The sequence below is a fragment of the Salvelinus sp. IW2-2015 genome, linkage group LG19, assembly GCF_002910315.2.
Source record: "Salvelinus sp. IW2-2015 linkage group LG19, ASM291031v2, whole genome shotgun sequence".
Taxonomy (NCBI): domain Eukaryota; kingdom Metazoa; phylum Chordata; class Actinopteri; order Salmoniformes; family Salmonidae; genus Salvelinus; species Salvelinus sp. IW2-2015.
The window spans coordinates 22,006,146-22,027,188 of record NC_036859.1 but is presented as its reverse complement, the minus strand read 5'-3'; the positions used below and the strand labels follow the sequence as shown (position 1 = coordinate 22,027,188).

The 21,043-nt window shown below is 41.9% G+C and overlaps 1 protein-coding gene across 1 annotated transcript in view; it reads left to right on the top strand.

The window, feature by feature from the left end:
* The window catches only part of LOC111979246 (beta-1,4-galactosyltransferase 2-like), a 169,247-nt gene that overhangs the window by 13,372 nt on the left and 134,832 nt on the right, over positions 1 to 21,043 (top strand). The window contains exon 3 of the mRNA XM_024009650.1: positions 1,533 to 1,969. Within this exon, the coding sequence (XP_023865418.1) occupies positions 1,642 to 1,969 (328 nt within the window). The 5' untranslated portion in view covers positions 1,533 to 1,641. The remainder of the gene's footprint in view (positions 1 to 1,532; positions 1,970 to 21,043) is intronic.

Below are 21,043 nucleotides of genomic sequence, written 5' to 3'. Positions count from 1 at the left end.
TATTGCATGTAGAAAATTGTACTTTGAAACAGCATTTGCCATTCAAATTGAAATACAGAGGCTCTTCGTCAAGTCAGTTTACCACAGAACTTAGAACTACACAGGTCAGTCAAATAATTCATAATTTGGTGGGTGCTGTCACGACTTCAACCGAGGCAGGCTCTCCTTCCCGTTCGGGTGGCGCTCGGCGGTCGTCGTCACCGGCCTACTAGCTGCTACTGACTCTTTTTCCTCCCCCTCCTTATGTGTTTATGGTTATCACCTGGTTTGAGGGAATTAGCAATCAGGGTGGCTTTATTAGTCAGCCAGCCTGTCTGCTTCTTTGTGCGGGATTGTTCGTCTGTTTCTTTGGATTTCGGGAGTGGTTCGTGTGTGTGTACTGGTTTTGTCTTCATGTTGGAAGACAGGTGTTTATTTGACACCCAGTAGTCCGGTTTGGACATTGTTTGTGTACGAGTTGGGAATTAAACTCAACCTATTGAAGCTCTGCTGTTCCTGCGTCTGATTCCACAAACACCCCGACACCTAGAGTGTTACAGGTGCTTAGATTTGATCTGTTTTACACATGCACAAGTGTGTATTATACGTATGTGTAAAATGGACATTTATTTTTTTGCATATCCCAACTTCCCCTGAGACACCTTCGGAGAGAGGGGTCACGGCCAGGGTCAGCCATTATCAATGGCGACCCTGGAGCAATTAGGTTTAGTGCCTTGCTCTGAAGGGCACATTGGCAGATTTTTCACCTTGTTGGCTGGGTAATTCGAACTAGCGACCTTTTGGTTACTGACCTAACAGGTAGGCTACCTTAATTTGACCAGTTTCTCGCAGCAGGAAAATAATCCTGCAGCAACAGGAAATGTGAATTATTGTGTGGATTTTAATTAATTAACATTTTTTTGATACGTTTTTAGTTGGGGCAAATGGAAATTAGGGCAAGTGGAAATTAAACTTTAGAAGCATTTTTAAACCTCGATTACACAACAAGTTTGCTTTCCTGCTGTGCAGGACATTTCCTGCAACAACAGGGTGATCAAATTAAGATCCTACGTCTATACGCCATCTAAAAACCCCTCATCAAACACACTGTATTGTTTTTGTGTGCTTGTCTGTGAAAATCAATGAGTGAGACCCAGCCTGGTGAGATAGAGTTGAGTCTGACATTGACAGTGGCGTTCCATCCCACCGCCCTCCCACCACATTGCACCTGGGTAATCTATCTATCTGCTAGGTTATCTTTGATATCTGGTGCTTTCCCCATGATGTTTCCACCTGTGATCCTGCCAGGGGAGAGAACGGAGAGTCCAGTCAAGCCATTTTATTATAAATGTTTTTCAAATCATGTTGTTGGGTGGAGTAGGTTGCTTTTGTTTTATTCCTTGATGTTTATTTTCTTGGAAACATGTACATGACATATACAGATACTGTGATTTGCTTCTCATTTCCTGTGTTGGGCCTAATTTACTTAAATGGCAACAAAATATCAATTTAGTGTGAACATAATGTAATGTTGTTCCCTGGCCCTCCCACAGGTGATAGAGTGAGGCAGCGTGCAGCATTTGTCCAGGCCAGCCCAGGCCCAGGGGAGTGACCAACCGAGCGGATGCCCTAGACTGTGTGGCAGGGGCGGCAGGCTCAACCATGACTCGGCTGATGTTAGGCCGGACCCTGGAGCGCATCTGCAAGGCTGTCCTGCTGCTCTGCATGGTGCACTTTGTCATCATGATGATCCTCTACTTCGACGTCTACAGCCAGCGCTTCGATCAGATCTTCAGCCGCTTCAACAACGGCCGCAACTCCAGCCGCAACGGACACCACTACTACTACAACCTCAGCCGGCCCAACGCCACCTTCGCCAGCTACCTGGCCACCGCAGACCAGCTGCTGCCCAGCGTACGACCTGAGGGAAACCACACACCACCAACTGCCAAACCTATACCACCATGCCCGGAGATACCCCCTGGTCTGGGTAGGTGATGATCCCCCTTTACACTAATGACTAATGAAGTAGTACGTTTTTCACATTAGGGTGCCGACCCAAACCATACTCAAATCAATTCAAATTTGATTTGTTAAATGCTTCATAAACAACAGGTGTAGACTAACAGTGAAGTTCTTACTAACTTACAATGCAGAGAGAAAGAAATGGCGAAATAATAGAAGTAATAATAAATACACAATGAGTAACGATAACTTGGATGTATACACGCGGTACCAGTATCAAATATAATACAATGGTATTTGTCACGTGCCGAATACAACAAAACCTTACTGTGAAATGCTTACTTGCGAACCCTTAACCAACAATGCAGAGTTTAAATAAAGTAAGAAACATTTTCTRAAGGAAAAATAGTAACACAAAAGAACAATAACGAGGCTATATACAGGAGGTACCGGTACASAGTCAATGTGCAGGGGTACGGGTTAGTCGAGGTAATACGTGCATGTAGGTAGGGGTAAAGTGACTATGCATAGATAATAAACATAGAGTTAGCAGCAGCGTATGTGAAGAGTGGGAAGGAATGTGAATGTATGTTTATGTGTGTGTGTGGCGTCAAAATGCATGTGTGTGTGTTGAAATGTCAGTGTAGTATGTGTGAGTGTGTAGTTAGAGTCCAGTGAGTGTACATCGAGCCTATGCAAGAGTCAGTGAAAAAATTGTATTAAATCAAAATAAAGTAAGGGGGCCAATGCAAATAGTTCAGGTAGCCATATGATTAACTGTTTAGCAGTGTTATGGGTTGGGGGTAGAATCTGTTCAGGAGCCTTTTGGTCCCAGACTTGGCACTCCGGTACCGCTTGCCGTGCAGTAGCAGAGAGAACAGTCTATGACTTGGGTGGCTGGAGTCTGACAATTTTCGGGCCTTCCTCTGACACCGCCTGGTATAGAGGTCCTGGTTGGAAGGAAGCTCGGCCCCAGTGATGTACTGGGCCGTACGCACTATCCTCTGTTGAGCCTTGCAGTCTGATTCCGAGAACTTATTAAACCAAGCGGTGATGCAACCAGTCAGGATGCTCTCGATGGTGCAGCTGTATAACTTTTTGAGGATCTGAGGTCCACGCCAAATCTTTTCAGGGGAATATGCGTTATCGTGCCCTTTTCAAGTCTGTGAAGCTCTCGACCCGCTCCACTACAGCCCTGTTGATGTGAATGGGGGCGTGCTCGGCCCTCTTTTTCCTGTAGTCCGCGATCAGCTCCTTTGTCTTGCTCACGTTGAGGGAGAGGTTGTTGTGTCTCTGACCTCCTCCCTATAGGCTGTCTCATTGTCGTCTGTGATCAGGCCTACTACCGCCATGTCATTGGCAAACTTAAGGATGGTGTTGGAGTCGTGCGTGAACAGGGAGTACACGATGGGACTAAGCACGCACCCCTGAAGGGCCCCTGTGTTGAGGGATCCAGTTGCATAGGGAGGTGTTCAGTCCCACAGTCCTTAGCTTAGTGATGAGCTTGGAGGGCACTATGGTGTTAAATGCTGAGCTGTAGTCAATGAACAGCATTCTCACTAGGGCTGTCCCCGACAACAACAAAAAAGTTGTCTGTCCTATTACTCAAATCGACTATATGCACTGAGCTTGTCTGATGCTTTAAGCGCACTGTTTGATTAAATAATTAAGACACTCAAATGACTAGAGGGAGTCCGAAGAACTGCTCTTAGGCCTACAGCTCGATAGTGGTTATACAACATTTACATTTTAGTCATTAGTACAGAGCGATTTACAGTAGTGATTGCATACATTTTTCATACGTTTTCAGAATGCTCCCCAATGGGACTCAAACCCACAACTCTGGCTTTGCAAGCGCCATGCTCTACGAATTGAGCCACACGGGACCCAAGGCTGCTGTACTAAGCCTACTAATGATAATTACATGACTTATTATTATGATCATCAAACTTATTATTATAATGATGATCATAATAATAATAGTAATAATAACAATAAGAAGGAGATCAAGAAAAAGGAGGGTTGTTGTTACTAAGGGAAGGGAAAGGGGGGATACCTAGTCAGTTGTACAACTGAATGCATTCAACTGAAATGTGTCTTCCGCATTTAACCCAACCCTTCTGAATCAGAGAGGTGCGTGGGCCTGCCATAATCTACATCCACGACTTTGGCGCCYGGGGAACAGTGTTGTTATTATTATTATTATTATAAATATTGTTTTTCAGACAATTTGGAACAGTGTAAACAACACTAAATAAATTATAAATAATACCAGAGAGGCTGTTCTAATGGAAAAAAGAGTGTAAAGCCTTTATTACAGCATAGAAAAGATTAAAAACAGTTGAATTTGGGAAATTGTTTATTCGACATGTTGTGTTTGCGTGAGGCTTGGTGCTCATGGAACCAGTAGGCTATTAAACAAACACTCAAACAGGCAACAGAAGCAGGATCTGTCATATTTCTGTAGATACAGTATACATGTACTGTACATGGATGATTTATAAAGACAGGCTCATTTAACACTTAGGCTATTGATTATAGACCTAATTAATTTGGAATTCCTTCTCTCCTCACTTTTCTTTGTCAATTAAGGCAAGGGCTGCTGCCTCCTCCTCCTCCATTGTTCAGAACACCAATATGCTGGATAACTTTGCTAATGTGCACATAGCAACATGGTCTAGGAAAAGGTGCCAATTCAACACCGCACTGATTCAGAACCCCGGACAGCAACCACTATCCAACGCGGGAGAAAATGCATTTGTTATAAAGTCATATTATTTTTATTAGTGTTGCACCATTGTTCTTACATAATATAACCATATATAATTTCAGTAGCACAGACTGATGGACTGTGCCATCCCCACAGCCTCCATAATGGATTAGTCCACTCAGACAGGCGCGAATCAGACAGGTGTCTTGTACACCATGAATTTTTAGGGCGATAGTCATGTTTAATTTTGTATTTATGTGTTTAATTTCTTTGTACTTTTACCCCATTTTCTCTCCAATTGGTAGTTACAGTCTTGTCCCATCCCTGCAACWCAGAAGAGGCGAAGGTCGAGAGCCATACGTCCTCCGAAACATGACCCTGCCAAGATGCACTGCTTCTTGATACACTGCTTGCTTAACCCGGAAGCCAGCCGCACCAATGTGTCAGAGGAAACACCATCCAGCTGGCGACGGAGGTCAGCTTGCAGGCTCCCGGCCCGCCACAAGGTGTCGCTAGAACACGATGGGACAAGTAAATCCCGGCCGGCCAAACCCTCCCCTAACCCGGATGACTCTGGGCCAATTGTGCGCCGCCTCATTGGTCTCCCGGTCACGGCCGAATGTGACACAGCCTGGGATCGAACCTRGGTCTGTGATAGTCATACTTTTTACATTGTCCTACTGTGGCTTTAACCAGGCCAGCAAACTAATTACAGCTCATAATCATTATTCAATCTGCAAAGTGGATTTGGTGACAGTTAATTACTCTAATTAGTATAGTGTGTAGTAATCTGAAAATAGATGAATAGAGGAATAGAGACCTGCATGTCTTCGAGCAGCAGACTCTCTCTGGCAACCACTTTCCATTCTAAAACGTGGTGGATGGAATGTTTACTCCAATTACTGTAAAAGCTAGTGTTTCTGTAGGATTTTCTGTCCCGCCCGGGTGAAACAATGGATTTCATATCAGCACTCTCCCCTGTAATATTTMATCTAAAGAAACACCTGTAGTCCAAATCAAAGTATAACTGACAAACACAACAGTATTCTTTCAAATACAGGAAAACACAGTCAACTAAGATATAGTTGTGTGGCGTTTGAGTTATTCCTATGCTTTCAGGCTTCCGGCATACTTAATTTAAAGCTATTGTAATACCAGTTACCTTAGGAATAATTCCTTCATATTCACGACAATGTCATTGTGAGGCCTTTCCTGTTCATTATGCAATCATATATGCATGTGAGCACCAGGCCTTTGCCACACAGCTCCTGCTAATGAGTTTTAAGTAGAGCTGGAGAGGGAGTTGTGGGGAACCAACTCTTTATCTCATGACCTTCCACTCCTATGCATTCTTATTTATTTGGMCCTTTGCCACACAGCTCCTGCTAATGAGTTTTAAGTAGAGCTGGAGAGGGAGTTGTGGGGAACCAACTCTTTATCTCATGACCTTCCACTCCTATGCATTCTTATTTATTTATTTGGGTTGAGGTTTCCACTGAGTTTTCGGTTGTTGACTGGGATGTCTTTGGGAGCCACATCAGCACTTCTGAGGGGTTGCCATTCACTCCGCAGACAAGCACGCATTAGCGCAAACATCCCCGTAAGCACGCACACACCCCCTCCCACCCGACCTCAATGAGTGGTTGATGGACTTGCTCTAAAGCCTGTTACAAAGCATGGGCTTAACCGCAATCCATATGTATGTCATTGCAAAGAAGAGAGCTCCAACGTTGACTTTCCTTCGTTACCTCATGTTATGTCCAGCTGGATAGATGCAAGCATCGAGCTGTGTTGTTCTTGTCGGTTTACCTCAGCTTCTCTCAGATGATCACTTTCCTACAGAAATGTCTGCCTGGAGAAACTGCAGTAGTTAGGCTTAAGTATCTTATCTACTGTTTTCTGGATGGTTTGTTTTAATGACCCCACTATGACAGGCTCAAAGTGGAAAAAATGAACAAGATGATTGGCTTATCAAGTTGTGGCTGAACTGTGTTCTTGCTGAGCTCAGCATATTCGGAAAGTGTTCTCACACTTTGATACCGGATGCTTCTGTTGACCAAGTATCATGGATATATAGTTTGGGCCTGATTATGGTAATTGACCAACCATTTCAAATCAATAAATATGTTTATCTCTACAAGTCCAGTTGATAACATTTTTGGATGGAGAAAGAATATGTTGTCGTCAACCAATTTCCCAAATCAGAATAAGTGTTCATTAGCCAGATTCATTTGAATCAGGCATTGTATTACCAGCCCTCTAATTTGACTATTTCTATTGAATTAGATTTGATATAATGTTGTGACTGCCTGCTCTTTCCSTAGCATGGAGTGAGAGGAGGCTGCATGGTGTTGTGCATCATGGCCAGCCCAGGTAGCTAGCTGCCTCCCTGCCTCTCCTCTCAGTGGAGTATGTGCCTGGGTGCAGAATACCTCTGTTTTAGTCACAGCCTGGTGCATATAGATAGATGGTGGTTGAGTGTAGAGGGAGGGATGGAGGCCCCAGGGAGAGGAGGCCTTGGTCAGGGGAGATATGGGAGACTCCAGCCTCCCAACCCAGCTGACAGGTGCTACTTGTATTGGAATGGACGCCCATCCCCTACCCCAACTCAGCTTTCTCTTTYTCCATCTCCCTCTCCCTGTCTCTCACACTCTTATTTCTCTCTCTCTCTCTTGTGGGYGAGGAGGAATTAATGGCAGTAAGTCAGCTGTCAATACGGGTCTGCAATCTCCACAACCCCTAACAACCAAATTAAGAAATTGTAATGGCAAAACGTCTTTTCTCCATGAGGAAGGAAATATCTGTCATGGTGGCAGTATATTGGAATATTTGGACCACAGAGTTGTAGAGAGAGCAGTGTTTTATGAATGCTGTAATAGTACCCACTCAGTGCAGTGCTGGTGTTGTTTAGCCCATGTTAGGGTTGGTGTCCAACCCATAGGTTGATTAATTTCTCTCTTTTTCTCGATAACGCCGTCAAAACCCCTTAACTCATATGTTGCCATGGTTTGGAATAGATGGGAAAGAGTGAGTTGTCTACTTTAGGTTAAAAACTGAACTTGAACACACCTACAGTATCCTCAATGAGCCTTTGTGCTGAGGTTATTGTCATAATAACTTGGTCTGCTCCTCCTGTCTTCAGAAGCTCAGAACCACTGATCTGTGTAGAAAGAGGTCATACTTCCCTGCTGTACTAATACTAAGACCAGTCTTAGTGCCGCTGGGGGCTGGACCAACCTCAATGTAGCATGCTACTGGGTCTTCACTTTGCCCCAACAGAGGAGACAGCTCCTTTTCCCTGGCTTTTCATTCGGGTTTCTCCTGGTGGGGTCACACTGCTGTGGAAGTGTTGCTTTCTGAAGGAGGAGCACAGCTCAGAGAGAGAGAGAGAGAGAGGGTAAAGTTGATGCTATGGATAGCTGTTTGCTTAGCACATACAGTAATTACCAGGTCTGGGGATGACATATAGCCTATATCTACTGGGAAGTCAGTTGAACGAAGCTATTACACTGCTTTGAGAAAGGACACCGTTGTACCGGAATGTCTACCTGCTTCCATCAAATCCAAATAAAATAATGACTTTTTCTGTGCTTACACAGTGGTGGTTTTCAAATCTTTAAGGCTTTACATCTGAATTTAGCTGTTGGTTTTCAAATCTTTAAGGCTTTACATCTGAATTTAGCTTCCAGGCCAAAAGTTGGCATACTGCATTACTCTGGGGTTCAGTGCATGGCACCATATCCAGCATATATACGCTCATAAAGTAGATTCACCACTAAAGCTCTCAGTATAGGTTATAGTGACCCCATTAGTGATGGTACCTCCCGTCACAGTAAAGTACAGTATACGGTAAGTGACTTTCTGCTGTATGCACTGCTCCTTTGCGCTTCAGACAGGAAAAGGAGAACACTCTCTTTACTTATTCATCCTCAAACTTCTCCTGCCTCTTTCATCCTCTTTTCCCCCACTGTTTTAATTTGAGTCTTTTCCTGTAATAATGGTGGTGTGACACTGGGGTTTTGCATTTATTTATGTGTTTCCCTGTCTGGGGCTGGGGTRGGGCAGGGTAGCTCTGAGGAAGAGGGCTTCTCTCAATAAGGAAGGAAGGTATAAATAGCTGCTGAGCATCATCACTTAAGCCCCCAGCCTCCCACCTTCTACCCCTTAACCCCCCAGCCTCCCACCTGCTTCCTTTCTCCCTCTAATCCCCCCATCCTCCCCACCTGCTACCTCTACCCTCACCACCACTCAACCCCCGAGACTCTCGCCTTCCACCCCTGCAACCCCCCCAGCCTCCCACCTTCTACCTTCCACCCTTAACACCCCAGCCTCCCACCTGCTACCTTCCACCCCTTAACCCCCAGCCTATCGCCTGCTACCTTCTACCCCTCAACCCCCCAGCCTCCCGCCTGCTACCTTCTGAATGCTCAGTGAATATTCAGTTCACGATGCAGTATATTTAATGAGCACCCTCATATAAGTTTAATACGGTAATGTTGAAAAGGGGGCTGCACGTTTTTGTTAAGGACAATAGTATGTTCTGGGTGGCTAGAAAGAACACTGTGTTTTTAGGAGTGTGGTCTCCGTTTAGGTTGCCCTCTCATCCTAGAACAAGAATAGTGGAGGTATGGGCCTGTTATGAGTTCCACCAGAAGTCAATGTTTCATCTATTCATCTTTTCCATCCATTCACATTCCGTATGAGTAAATACTGTACCGGTTTGTAAGGGCTTCCTGGAGCAAACTTAGACCATCATCGATCTCAGCCCAGACGGTGAWTTCGGAAGCGGGTCATGTTATGACATATGTACTGTAAAAGAAAACGACTGAGCTCTGAAAAGTGAACAGTTTATTATCTCCACTCAAACTGCAATGTGTTCAATAATACTGTGACTGTCAATTACCCAGCGAGACATCCACAATGACCCTGACAATGACACTAATGTGCTCTGGACACCATAACAGCATAGCAGGTGCTTTAACTGCATATACATGAGATGGTTTCCTATCCTCATCCTATCACAGCCAAGGATTCAGTAAATATATGTATCCAGATATTTAATGGGGCGTCGGTATTAAGATTGTCACATCAGGTCAGTGTCTCGTGGAAAATAGTGGATACAGAATCAATGAACACCAAAACAAGGCTCTGGGTTTGTGTGTCTTGGGGGGATTGAAAATAGCTTCCATCCCCTCCGTTCCTCCTCCACTCCCAGGAAACCATTAAGATGTGCCTGGCCTAACTAGTTGAACCGCTTGCTCTCTAAATGATCCATGACAAAACAAAGGCATGACATTGTCATCTGCAAGGCTACAGAATTGTTTTAGTCTCTCTCGTCRTCTCTCTTTCACCAAGCCACAGCAACAGAAGGGAAAGCCAGACAATTGGATTGGTTACAAAAKTTTAACAAAGGTCTCCACAGAGTATCTTTACTACTCTTACCATCCTGGGATAAAAGGAACGTTTTACATCTTCCTAAGTCTGAGGGTGGTTTTAACCTTCCTGACTTGGAATTGTATCAACCCGCCACCCAAGGCTTTTACTTGCGACATATAGTTAAATTCCTGTCTCTTATACACATCTAGATGTGTATAAGAGACAGAACTATCCTTGGATAACCTTTCAGAATTCACAGATAAATTGGTCCACATAAATTACTTGTTAAAAGGAAATACATTTATTTCCATGGCAGAATTAAAAAGCAATTTTGGACTGACCAATGTAGATATTTTCATATAAATGCAACTTAAAAGTTTCATATCAAGAAATTGAGATTTTAAATCTCTTGGACATCAGAGCAATCTTAAGGGAATCATATTTGTGTCACTCCCTGACCATAGAGAGCCTGTTATTCTCTATGTTGGTTAGGTCGGGGTGTGACTAGGGTGGGTCATCTAGGTAATTATACATCTATGTTGGCCTGGTATGATTCCCAATCAGAGGCAGATGTTTATCGTTGTCTCTGATTGGGGATCATATTTAGGCAGCCATTTCCCCTTTGTGCTTTGTGGGATCTTGTCTATGTATAGTTGCCTGTGACCATTATTTATAGCTTCACGTTTCTTTTGTTGTTTTGTTCTTTGAAGTTTTCATTTCCAATATTACAGGATGGAAACATACCACACTGCATCTTGGTCCACTCCTTGTAACGATCGTGACAATTTGAGTCAGAAAAGGATATTCATATGATAGATAATATATTAAAAACCTTGCGGATAGCCTATCCAACTGACAATCTCTTAGAAAAAAATCTAAACAGTTGGAACGAAGACTTAAAAAGAACTTACACTTTTGTGGGGAAAAACTCATTCAGATTGGCTGGGCCTGGCTCCCCAGTGGGCGGGCCTATGCTCTCCAAGGCCCACCCATGGCTGCATCCCTGCCCAGTCATGTGAAATCCATAGATTCGGGCCTAATGAATTTATTTGAATTGACTGATTTCCTTATATGAACTGTAACTCAGTAAAATCTTTGAAATTGTAGCATGTTACGTTTATATTTTTGTTCAGTATATATTGGCACAAGATGGAGGTATTGTTGAAATGTAACTAACGAAATTACATTTAACGAAAAACACGCTTAATCCAGTATAAACTAATGTATATAATTTATTACACAAATTCTACAGCACAACGGCAGAGTCATGTGTTAAGTGTAAAACTAACAATGAGTCACTTATCAATGTCTTCTGGGAATGCTATAAAGTCCAAAAGTTATGGTCGGAATAAGAAAGTTGGCTGTCAGAAATATTACACTGTAAATGCACTTTTAATCTGCCTGTCTGCATATTTGAAGACATGGCATATGGGGGTGTAGTGAGATACCCGATGGGTTGGATGATACTTTTCTCGTCAATCATCTTGAAAAATCATATACTTAAAAACTGGAAATCAACCAATCCTCCATTGGTAACACAATGGAGAGATACAATTATTTATTATCTAAATGTTGACAGTGCGTGGGCGACTGAGAGAAACAAAATGGTGCAGGTTCAGGCCATGTGGCAGAGAGTGATGGGGACGCTGGAGATGGGGGTGTGAGCAGGTGGGTCAGGGCAGGTGTGATGTTGTGGATGTTCATCTTGCTGCTTGCATAACTTTACAATGCACTATTGTAAAGTGGCTGTTCCACTGGATGTCATAAGGTGAATGCACCAATTTGTAAGTCGCTCTGGATAAGAGCGTCTGCTAAATGACTTAAATGTAAATGTAAATATAGAATGCCATATTGCATGTGTATTGTTCTCAAAAAGAGGAATTGTAGAGACATTTGCTTGGCTTTATAATTGATCTATTAATTTCTGATGTATTGTCTCTAATGCATGTTGAGGTATGCAGAATGACAGTTTTAACCTGTACGTACATTGCACATGAAAAAGATCAGAGGATTTGAGACAGCCCTATTGGATTAACCCTGGACCTGTTAATACAATAAGCTTAGCTGGATGGTCATGAACTATAAATAATAGACTGTACAGATGGTATGATTGCAGTTTGATGTTGCTGTGCTCTGACATTTTAGAAGTCCACATTATGTTAGCTTGCCATTATTGTGACCATGATCAATTTATTTTGTTAATTTATGACCAAGGATTCCTATGTGGATATTTTTGGTTTGAGAATATAGATATTGTTTCATATTGTATATATCCTGAATCAAATATAGCAATTACCTACCCTCCCCTACCTCGCATGATTCATCTGCAGTATTGCTTCATCAGAGTGTTGTAAAATCTATGTTTTTATCTTTGGTTGAGAGCTATAATTCTAAGTCAGTCAAATTGGCTGTAGCATGCCACAGGACATAGTTTGACAGAGTGGCAGCTTTGATCAATTCTCATCAACTGTCTGATTAGTGTAGTTTCAACAAACTGTCAAGGTAGCTGGAAAAAGGTTATGAAAGTCAAATAAAATGTAATATCACTGTATCCTCAATGTAAAATGTCCTCAATGTCAAATGTTGTCAAAACTAGATGGCTTTAGGAGACAAGAGGAAAGACATACAGTAATAAGCAGTTTCTTTTCCCATCATGTGACAGCAGATATTCCCTTTCCAATTAAACAATCCTGTTGGACTTGGAACTGTTAGTCAGGCATATAGCTAAGAATAGAAACCTCAATTAAAGTTTATTTTTATTTTTTATATATTAACATAAAATGAAGAATTGTTTGAGTGACAATCTGCCTCAGAATGAAGGGACACTGCAGACTGATATATAACAGCTGAAAAGGTAAGGTTTAAGGGCCATCCACACCAAGGATAACTATGACGATAACTATAATCACCAATGGACCGTTTATCTTTCTTACAGTACACATGTCAATCAGCTGATCAATGCATCCTACTGCACACTGTAGACCTGTTAATCAGGTGATAACATAGACCATTCATCAGTGCTTCAGGGTGTTCATTGTCATAGTGACAACTGCAAATAATACTTCAATGTACATGTAATGAAAAATAACATAAAAACTAATATTTAAATGTAGCAATTCAAGTGATGTCAATTCGTTTGGATCCTCTTTTTCATTGTGCTCATCTCTCTGCCTGTCTTGTGCAACAGTTCATTTGGCCTAGCCCTATTATACATTCAGCAATTAGCAAGAGCAAGCCTGCTTCTCTCCACGAAAAGGCTATTAGGCTTACACGGAACCCAAACCGGCTGCACGCGAGCGCCATCGTGCATAAATCTATTTTGTCCCCCCCACACCAAACGCGATCACAACACGCAGGTTAAAATATCAAAACAAACTCTGAACCAATTACATTAATTTGGGGACAGGTCGAAAAGCATTAAACATGTATGGCAATTTAGCTAGCTAGCTTGCACTTGCTAGCTAATTTGTCCTATTTAGCTAGCTTGCTGTTGCTAGCTAATTTGTCCTGGGATATAAACATTGAGTTGTTATTTTACCTGAAATGCACAAGGTCCTCTACTCCGACAATTAATCAACACATARAACGGTCAACCGAATCGTTTCTAGTCATCTCTCCTCCTTCCAGGCTTTTTCATCGTTGAACTTATATGGTGATTGGCATCTAAACTTTCATAGTATTACCATGACAACAGGCAACAGTTCGTCTTTCAATCACCCACGTGGGTATAACCAATGAGGAGATGGCACGTGGGTACCTGCTTCTATAAACCAATGAGGAGATGGGAGAGGCAGGACTTGCAGCGCGATCTGCGTCAGAAATAGAAAGGACTTCTATTTTAGCCCTTGGCATCGCAGACGCTCGTTGACGTGCGCGAGCAGTGTGGGTGCAATAATTGAATAACATAGATTCCTAAATGTATTTTGCAACGCTCGCGCACGTGACGCGAACGGTGTAGTCAGGGTATTAGTATAAAAAAAGGCTGAAATAAATAAATACATGTCCTATACATTTTGTAGCCTATAGCTTTTCCTGGGCTTTCACGTGAAGAGGAATAGCGCACAGGAACAACTGGAAGAGAGGCTAGAGATGTGTAGATGAAGTAAGAAGCTAAATATTAGCTCAATATAATGTCATTCATTAGTTAAATAGTATGGTTTCTATTAGGAATCTGTCATAGTGCGTTCCTCCCGGCTGCGCTCTTCAGTCACGGACATGCAAAGCTCCACTATTGATTAGGCCTACCTTTTTAGACAATAACATTATTCTACCTAGGCTACAACAACACAGTGCAACGAGGAAAGTATTATTGTTATTAATGTGTACACAATTATTGTCTAGAGCTGTAAACTGTAGTGATGTAGGCTCATTTGAATAACCGCTCAAACGTCCTGTATTGAATGCTTCATGCCGAAATAACTGCATACAGCCTTATTATGCAACCATTTGGATGAGTTAATGGTCTATTCAACAGTTTACAAGGTCCAGAAAGGTATATTAGCAGGCCAGTCATAGTGTGTATTTTGTCAGGATGTATCGACATTAACATATACTATCGGAAAAAATGTCCGTCTCATGCGCTGTTTGTGGATCTTCATTCTCCCGATTGGTCCTATAATTAACGTGGCCACCAATATGCTCACACATGCTCATTTATTCAGGCAAGTTTACCATGTGCTCTGCCTTCTCTCCTCTCCGAGCAGTCTCGCGCATTTAGAACCAAGAAGGCTTTAATAGAACACATTTTTGATAGGTTGTCAATGTTTTATTGTCGGAGGGAAAAAATAGCTCAGAAAGTGATCTAAACGATAGCTCGTTATCGTTCTCCACTCTTTTTGTAGTTATCGTTGTAGTGTGAACACTCCTGTTCACTTCAATTAGAACAATTTAGTTTTTTTTATCGTTATAGTTGTACTTGGTGTGGACGGCCTACATATCTCTTTATAGTTATTGGACTTACTAGTGTTGCTCTGCCATAGGTTCAGGACATGATCATGACATGACGAAGGTTCTGTATTTTAACAATGTATCTCACATCAGTGTCAGCACACAGTACATTAATGTTGGGCTTATTATATAGTTAAGCAATAAGGCCCAAGGGGGTGTGGCCTTATACCACAAACCCCCGAGGTGCCTTATTGCTATTATAAACTGGTAACAATGTAATTAGAGCAGTAAAAATAAAATGTTTTGTCATACCCAGACCATATACCACGGCTGTCAGCCAATTAGCATTCAGGGCTCGAACCATCCAGTTTATAAATCAAATCAAATTTTATTTGTCACATAGACATGGTTAGCAGATGTTAATGTGAGTGTAGCGAAATGCTTGTGCTTCTGGTTCCTACAGTGCAGCAATATCTAACAAGTAATCTAACAATTCCCCAACAACTACCTAATAAATACAAATCTAAAAAGAATATGTACATATAAATATGTGGAAGAGCGATGGCCGAGCGGCATAGGCAAGGTACAGTAGATGGTATAAAATACAATATATACATATCATATGAGTAATATAAGATATGTAAACATTATTAAAGTGGCATTATTTAAAGTGACTAGTGATCTATTTGTTAAAGTGGCCAGTGATTGTGTCTCAATGTAGGCAGCAGCCTCTCTGAGTTAGTGATGGCTGTTTAGCAGTCTGATGGCCTTGCGATAGAAGCTGTTATTCAGTCTCTTGGTCCCAGCTTTGATGCACCTGTACTGACCTCGCCTTCTGGATGATAGTGGTGTGAACAGGCAGTGGCTCGGGTGGTTGATGTCCTTGATTATCTTTTTTGCCTTCCTGTGACATCGGGTGCTATAGGTGTCATGGAGGGCAGGTAGTTTGCCCCCGGTGATGCGTTGTGCAGACCGCACCACCCTCTGGAGAGCCTTACTTTTTGTGGCGGAGCAGTTGCCATACGAGGCTGTGATGCAGCCCGACAGGATGCTCTCGATTGTGGATCTGTAAAAGTTAGTCAGGGTTTTGGGTGAAAAGCCACATTTCTTCAGCCTCCGAGAAGAGGCACTGTTGCGCTTTCTTAACCACACTGTCTGTGTGGGTGGACCATTTCAGTTTGTCTGTGATGTGTAGAATCATAATATACCGTATTGTAGCTAGGTACTGCCACCACAGCCCCTTACCACATCAATGTTAATAGTCATTATCCCTGGATACTGCAATGATTTTCCATTGGATTCAATTATTCATGTCATAAGGTGTATAAGTGAAATGTTTACTGATAAGTGCCATTGGGCATCATGTCTAGCGGATTACCATATTGAAAGATTAATATGGATTAGTTAAAAGGATTACTGGTGTTACAGTGGTCTCTGATGGATAGGGGTTGGAGAGTCTTTTGCCCTGCAGTGTGTCTCTCTCGCAAACACACACGCACACACCACAACCACACACACACACACACACACACACACACACACACACACACACACACACACCACACACACAACACACACACACACACACACACACACAACACACACACACACCACACACACACACACACACTAAGCCCTGACCCCACAGACCTCGCCTCTCTTCTCTTCCATCCTACTCCGACAAATTAAATGTGCATCATGTGCGCCAGGGATGGTCTCCATTGGAGGATTCATGCTGCCTCTGGCCAGCAGGACGTAACAATAAAGACAGAAACTGTATCCCAAATAGCACCCTATACCTTTTTATAGTGCACTTCTTTTGACCTATTCCTTTCATAGTGCATATGGCTCTGGTCAACAGTAGTGCACTATAAAGCCAGGGAATAGGGTGTCATTTGGGACGCATACAGAGAGGGGATATGAGAGTGGGCGAGGGAAGGGAGAATGGAGGCAGTCCTAATGTGAGAAAAGGCAGAATGCCTGTATCAGTTTCAGGCCCTGTGGGGAAATAGAAGCGTTTAGAAAGTCATATGGAGCAACAGAGACACAGGGCCTGAGTGGACCGGCCGGGTGGAGCATATTAGTGGCTTTACAGCTATATCATCTAGTATCTGCGTTATGTAATTAAGGCACTGTAGTGGACTACACAGACCAATGATGTGGATGTTAGTGTTCAATGTTTGTATCCAATGATATCCCCAAAGACAGTTGTCTTCGTGAAATGATTTTTTCTTTGCAGGGCTGATGAGCCATGATGTATTAGGTCAAAACAGTAATTCATATTCATCATGTTATGCTCTACACAGGGTGTTGTCTATCATGGGCATATCTTACTGACAGATCTACTCAGAGTTCTAGCAGAAATGTAAACAGTATTTTCCTTTGAAAGAAAATAAATGCCCTGATTGATTTATAATGTTGTATACTTTGCAGTGGTGTAAAGTACTTACGTAAAAATACTTTAAAGCACTACTTAAGTCGTTTTCTGGAGTATCTGTACTTTACTTTACATTTTTGCCAACTTCTACTTTTACTTCACTACATTCCTGAAGAAAATAATGTAATTTTTACTCCATACATTTTCCCTGACACCCAAAAGTACTCATTATATGTTGACAGGAAAGTGGTCCGATTCACACACTTGTCAAGAGATCATCCGTCGTCATCCCTACTGCCTCTGATCTGGTGGACTCACTAATCACTAATTATTTGTTTGTAAATTATATGTGTTGGAGTGTGCCCCTGGCTATCCGTCAATAAAAATGTAAACTAAAATTGTGCCGTCTGGTTTGCTTTTGATACTTAAGTACATTTTAGCAATTCCATTTACTTTTGATACTTAAGTATCTTTAAAACTTTTAGACTTTTACTCAAGTAGTATTTTACTGGGTGACTTTTACTTGAGTCATTTTCTATTCGGGTATCTTTTCTTTTTCTCAAGTATGACAATTGAGTACTTTTTCCACCACTGATACTTTGTGTGTGTGTAGGGCTGAAAGGCGGTACAGTAATATGCATTGGAATAACTCAGAATTCCAACTAATTAAAATAACACTATTGCTGTACAGTGCCTCAGACAAACCTCCTTGAAAGTCTAATTTACAGTACTATCAGTGGCTGAATCACAGCTGAACTTTTCAATCTATATAGTGTCTACTGTCTAGCAGAGACCCACTTGAGACTTGAACCTTTGACTCCTTCATTCAGGAGTCCAGAGTCCCAATTACAACTCCTCAGCTCCTCCAATTACATTCTGACGTGTCCATATAGGACTCTCTGTGGTGCAATACCAGGAGAACTAAGGAATCAATGTTCAACACAGTTGTTAGTATTTACTCATCAGTTACCAGTCATTGAGATGAGCTCCATAAATTACAGAAAATCTTTATTTAAATGCTGAATAAATTGTGGTTGTTTGTTAAAGTTTTCCCAATTGGCCATGTAATAGAGAAGAACAGTTTTATTTTTATGCATTACATTTTTTACTGTAGATATGATGACGTAACCGTTTGAGTCATGTAAGGCTCTTCACTGAAGCAAGTGGTCTTTTTCAACCCATGTCTAAATTTAGTTGTAATCCCTCATCTCGTCCTGTATCAAATCTGTCATTATTTATCCTCGTTGCGGAGCCATCTTGCCTTGACAGCAGTGTGCGTGTGAACCATTGGCCCTGAGTGAACAGACCAAAGGTGAAAAATGAAGCAGGCAGGCATATTGTACCAACCGCCCCAAAATGTTCAGTACATGCTAAAATTATGCTGTGCCCCTTCTGTGCCTTGTCTTGGCTAATCCAACATAGACCAATGATGTTTGCAACGGATAATCCCTGACGGTTGCTTGACAGTTGTCTTTGACTTTTGGAATATTGTTTAATCTGAAAATTAGTCATTAATACGGTTGACAGAAGGTATTTACATTTTAAATGCTGTTTCTGTAATCATGAGCAACATTTGTGACAGACCCAGGCTGTGGAGGATTAATTTAATTGGAATTAATGCAGTTTAAAACATGTAACAACACTTGATTAGCTGCTTAAGGACAAACATAATCATGGTTTCAACAACATTGCTCGATTAAAACCTTAGATTGGATTACATTTAGGGCCATTTGAAAGTGAGGAATTAAATACTTTTTTACCTTGGGTATATTTTGTAACTGGGTACTTTTTCTTTCTGATCAAGACTGAAATGTTATTGAAGGTTGAATCTGAAGAATATCTTTTGTTGATTATGTTAAAGTGGTTGAATGTCTGAGGGTGCTGTCGAGAATCGTAGAGCTAGAGACGAATTAAACAAACAAAACCCATACAGATGCTCTAGAGACATTTCTCCCATTTCAAGCTGCCCCATTTCATTTGCGCCTTTCAAACAAAGCCAGCACAATTTAGACGATTGTTGTGCTTTGTTGTTTTCGCTAAGCATAAGAAAGTAGCTTAGACAAAAGATTCCCTCCCTATATTGCCTTAGTCACAATCAAAGTAATGGGCAAACGTTTTTAGTGGCTGTTGTTCCAAGCGCTCAGGCTGCAATATTGCCAGAGCTTGTTAATTTTAGCTCCAGCTGAACAGTTTACAGTAATTACAGTAGATTGAGAGAGTCTAGTGAAAGACATCCACCAGTTCAAAGGCCAGCTCATATTGTACATAATCTGGATCTTTTGGTAGACTGGGATGAAGGGTGTGAAGGTTGGCAATTAGAATAGCACAGCAGAATGTGGACAGAATGGGGAATAACTGCAAGACGAAATAACTGCAAGACCTCTCGTGGTGTATCCAGAACCACAGATAGAGATATACTGTATGTCTCAGGGTGTATCCAAAGAACTTAGATAGATCAAATGGTTTGACTCTAATGATTGCCAGAAAACAGATGAGCTGTAAAAAGCCGGAAACTTTGCATCATTGCAAGAGTAAGAACACTGGCCATACCAAATTGTATGACTTATGTACATTTTTGTCGATCTGCCCTGAGTTAGCTCAGTCCCATGGTGTTTATACTTGCGTACTATTGTTTGTACAGATGAACGTGGTACATTCAGGCATTTGGAAATTGCTCCCAAGGATGAACCAGTCTTGTGGAGGTCTACATTTTTTTTCTGAGGTCTTGGCTGATTTCTTTTGATTTTCCCATGATGTCAAGCAAAGAGACACTGAGTTTGAAGGTAGGCCTTGAAATACATCCACAGGTACACCTACAATTGACTCAAATGATGTCAATTAGCCTATCAGATGCTTCTAATGCCATAACATCCTTTTCTGGAATTTTCCAAGCTGTTTAAAGGCACGTTCAACTTAGTGTATGTAAACTTCTGACCTACTGGAATTGTGATACAGTGAATTATAAGTGAAATAATCTGTCTGTAAACAATTGTTGGAAAAATTACTTGTGTCATTCACAAAGTAGATGTCCTAACCGACTTGTCAAAACTATAGTTTGTTAACAAGAAATGTGTGGAGTCGTTGAAAAACGAGTTTTAATAACTCCAACCTAAGTGTATGTAAACTTCCGACTTCAAATGTATATACAAAAGTATGTGGACACCCCGTCAAATGAGTGGATTTGGCTCAAATGAGTGGATTTGGCTCTTATACACCTGTTGCTGACAGGTGTATAAAATCTAGCACACAGCCATCTAATCTCCATAGACAAACATTGGCAGTAAAATGGCCTTACTGAAGAGCTCAGTGGCTTTCAACGTGGCACCGTCATAGGATGCCTTCTTTCCAACAAGTCAGTTCGTCAAATTTCTGCCCTGCTAGAGCTGCCCCGGTCAACTATAAGTGCTGTTATTGTGAAGTGGAAATGTCTAGGAGCAACAACGGCTCAGCCGCGAAGTGGTAGGCCACACAAGCTCACAGAATGGGACTTCTGAGTGTTGAAGCGTGTAGCTTGTAAAAATCGTCTGTCCTCGGTTGCAACACTCACTACCGAGTTCCAAACTGCCTCTGTAAGCATCATCAGAACAATAACTGTTCATCAGAGCTTCATGAAATGGGTTTCCATGGCCGATCAGCTGCATACAAGCCTAAGATCACCATGCGCAATGCCAAGCGTCAGCTGGATTGGTGTAAAGCTCACCACTCTGGAGCAGTGGAAACGTTTTCTCTGGAGTGATGAATCACTCTTC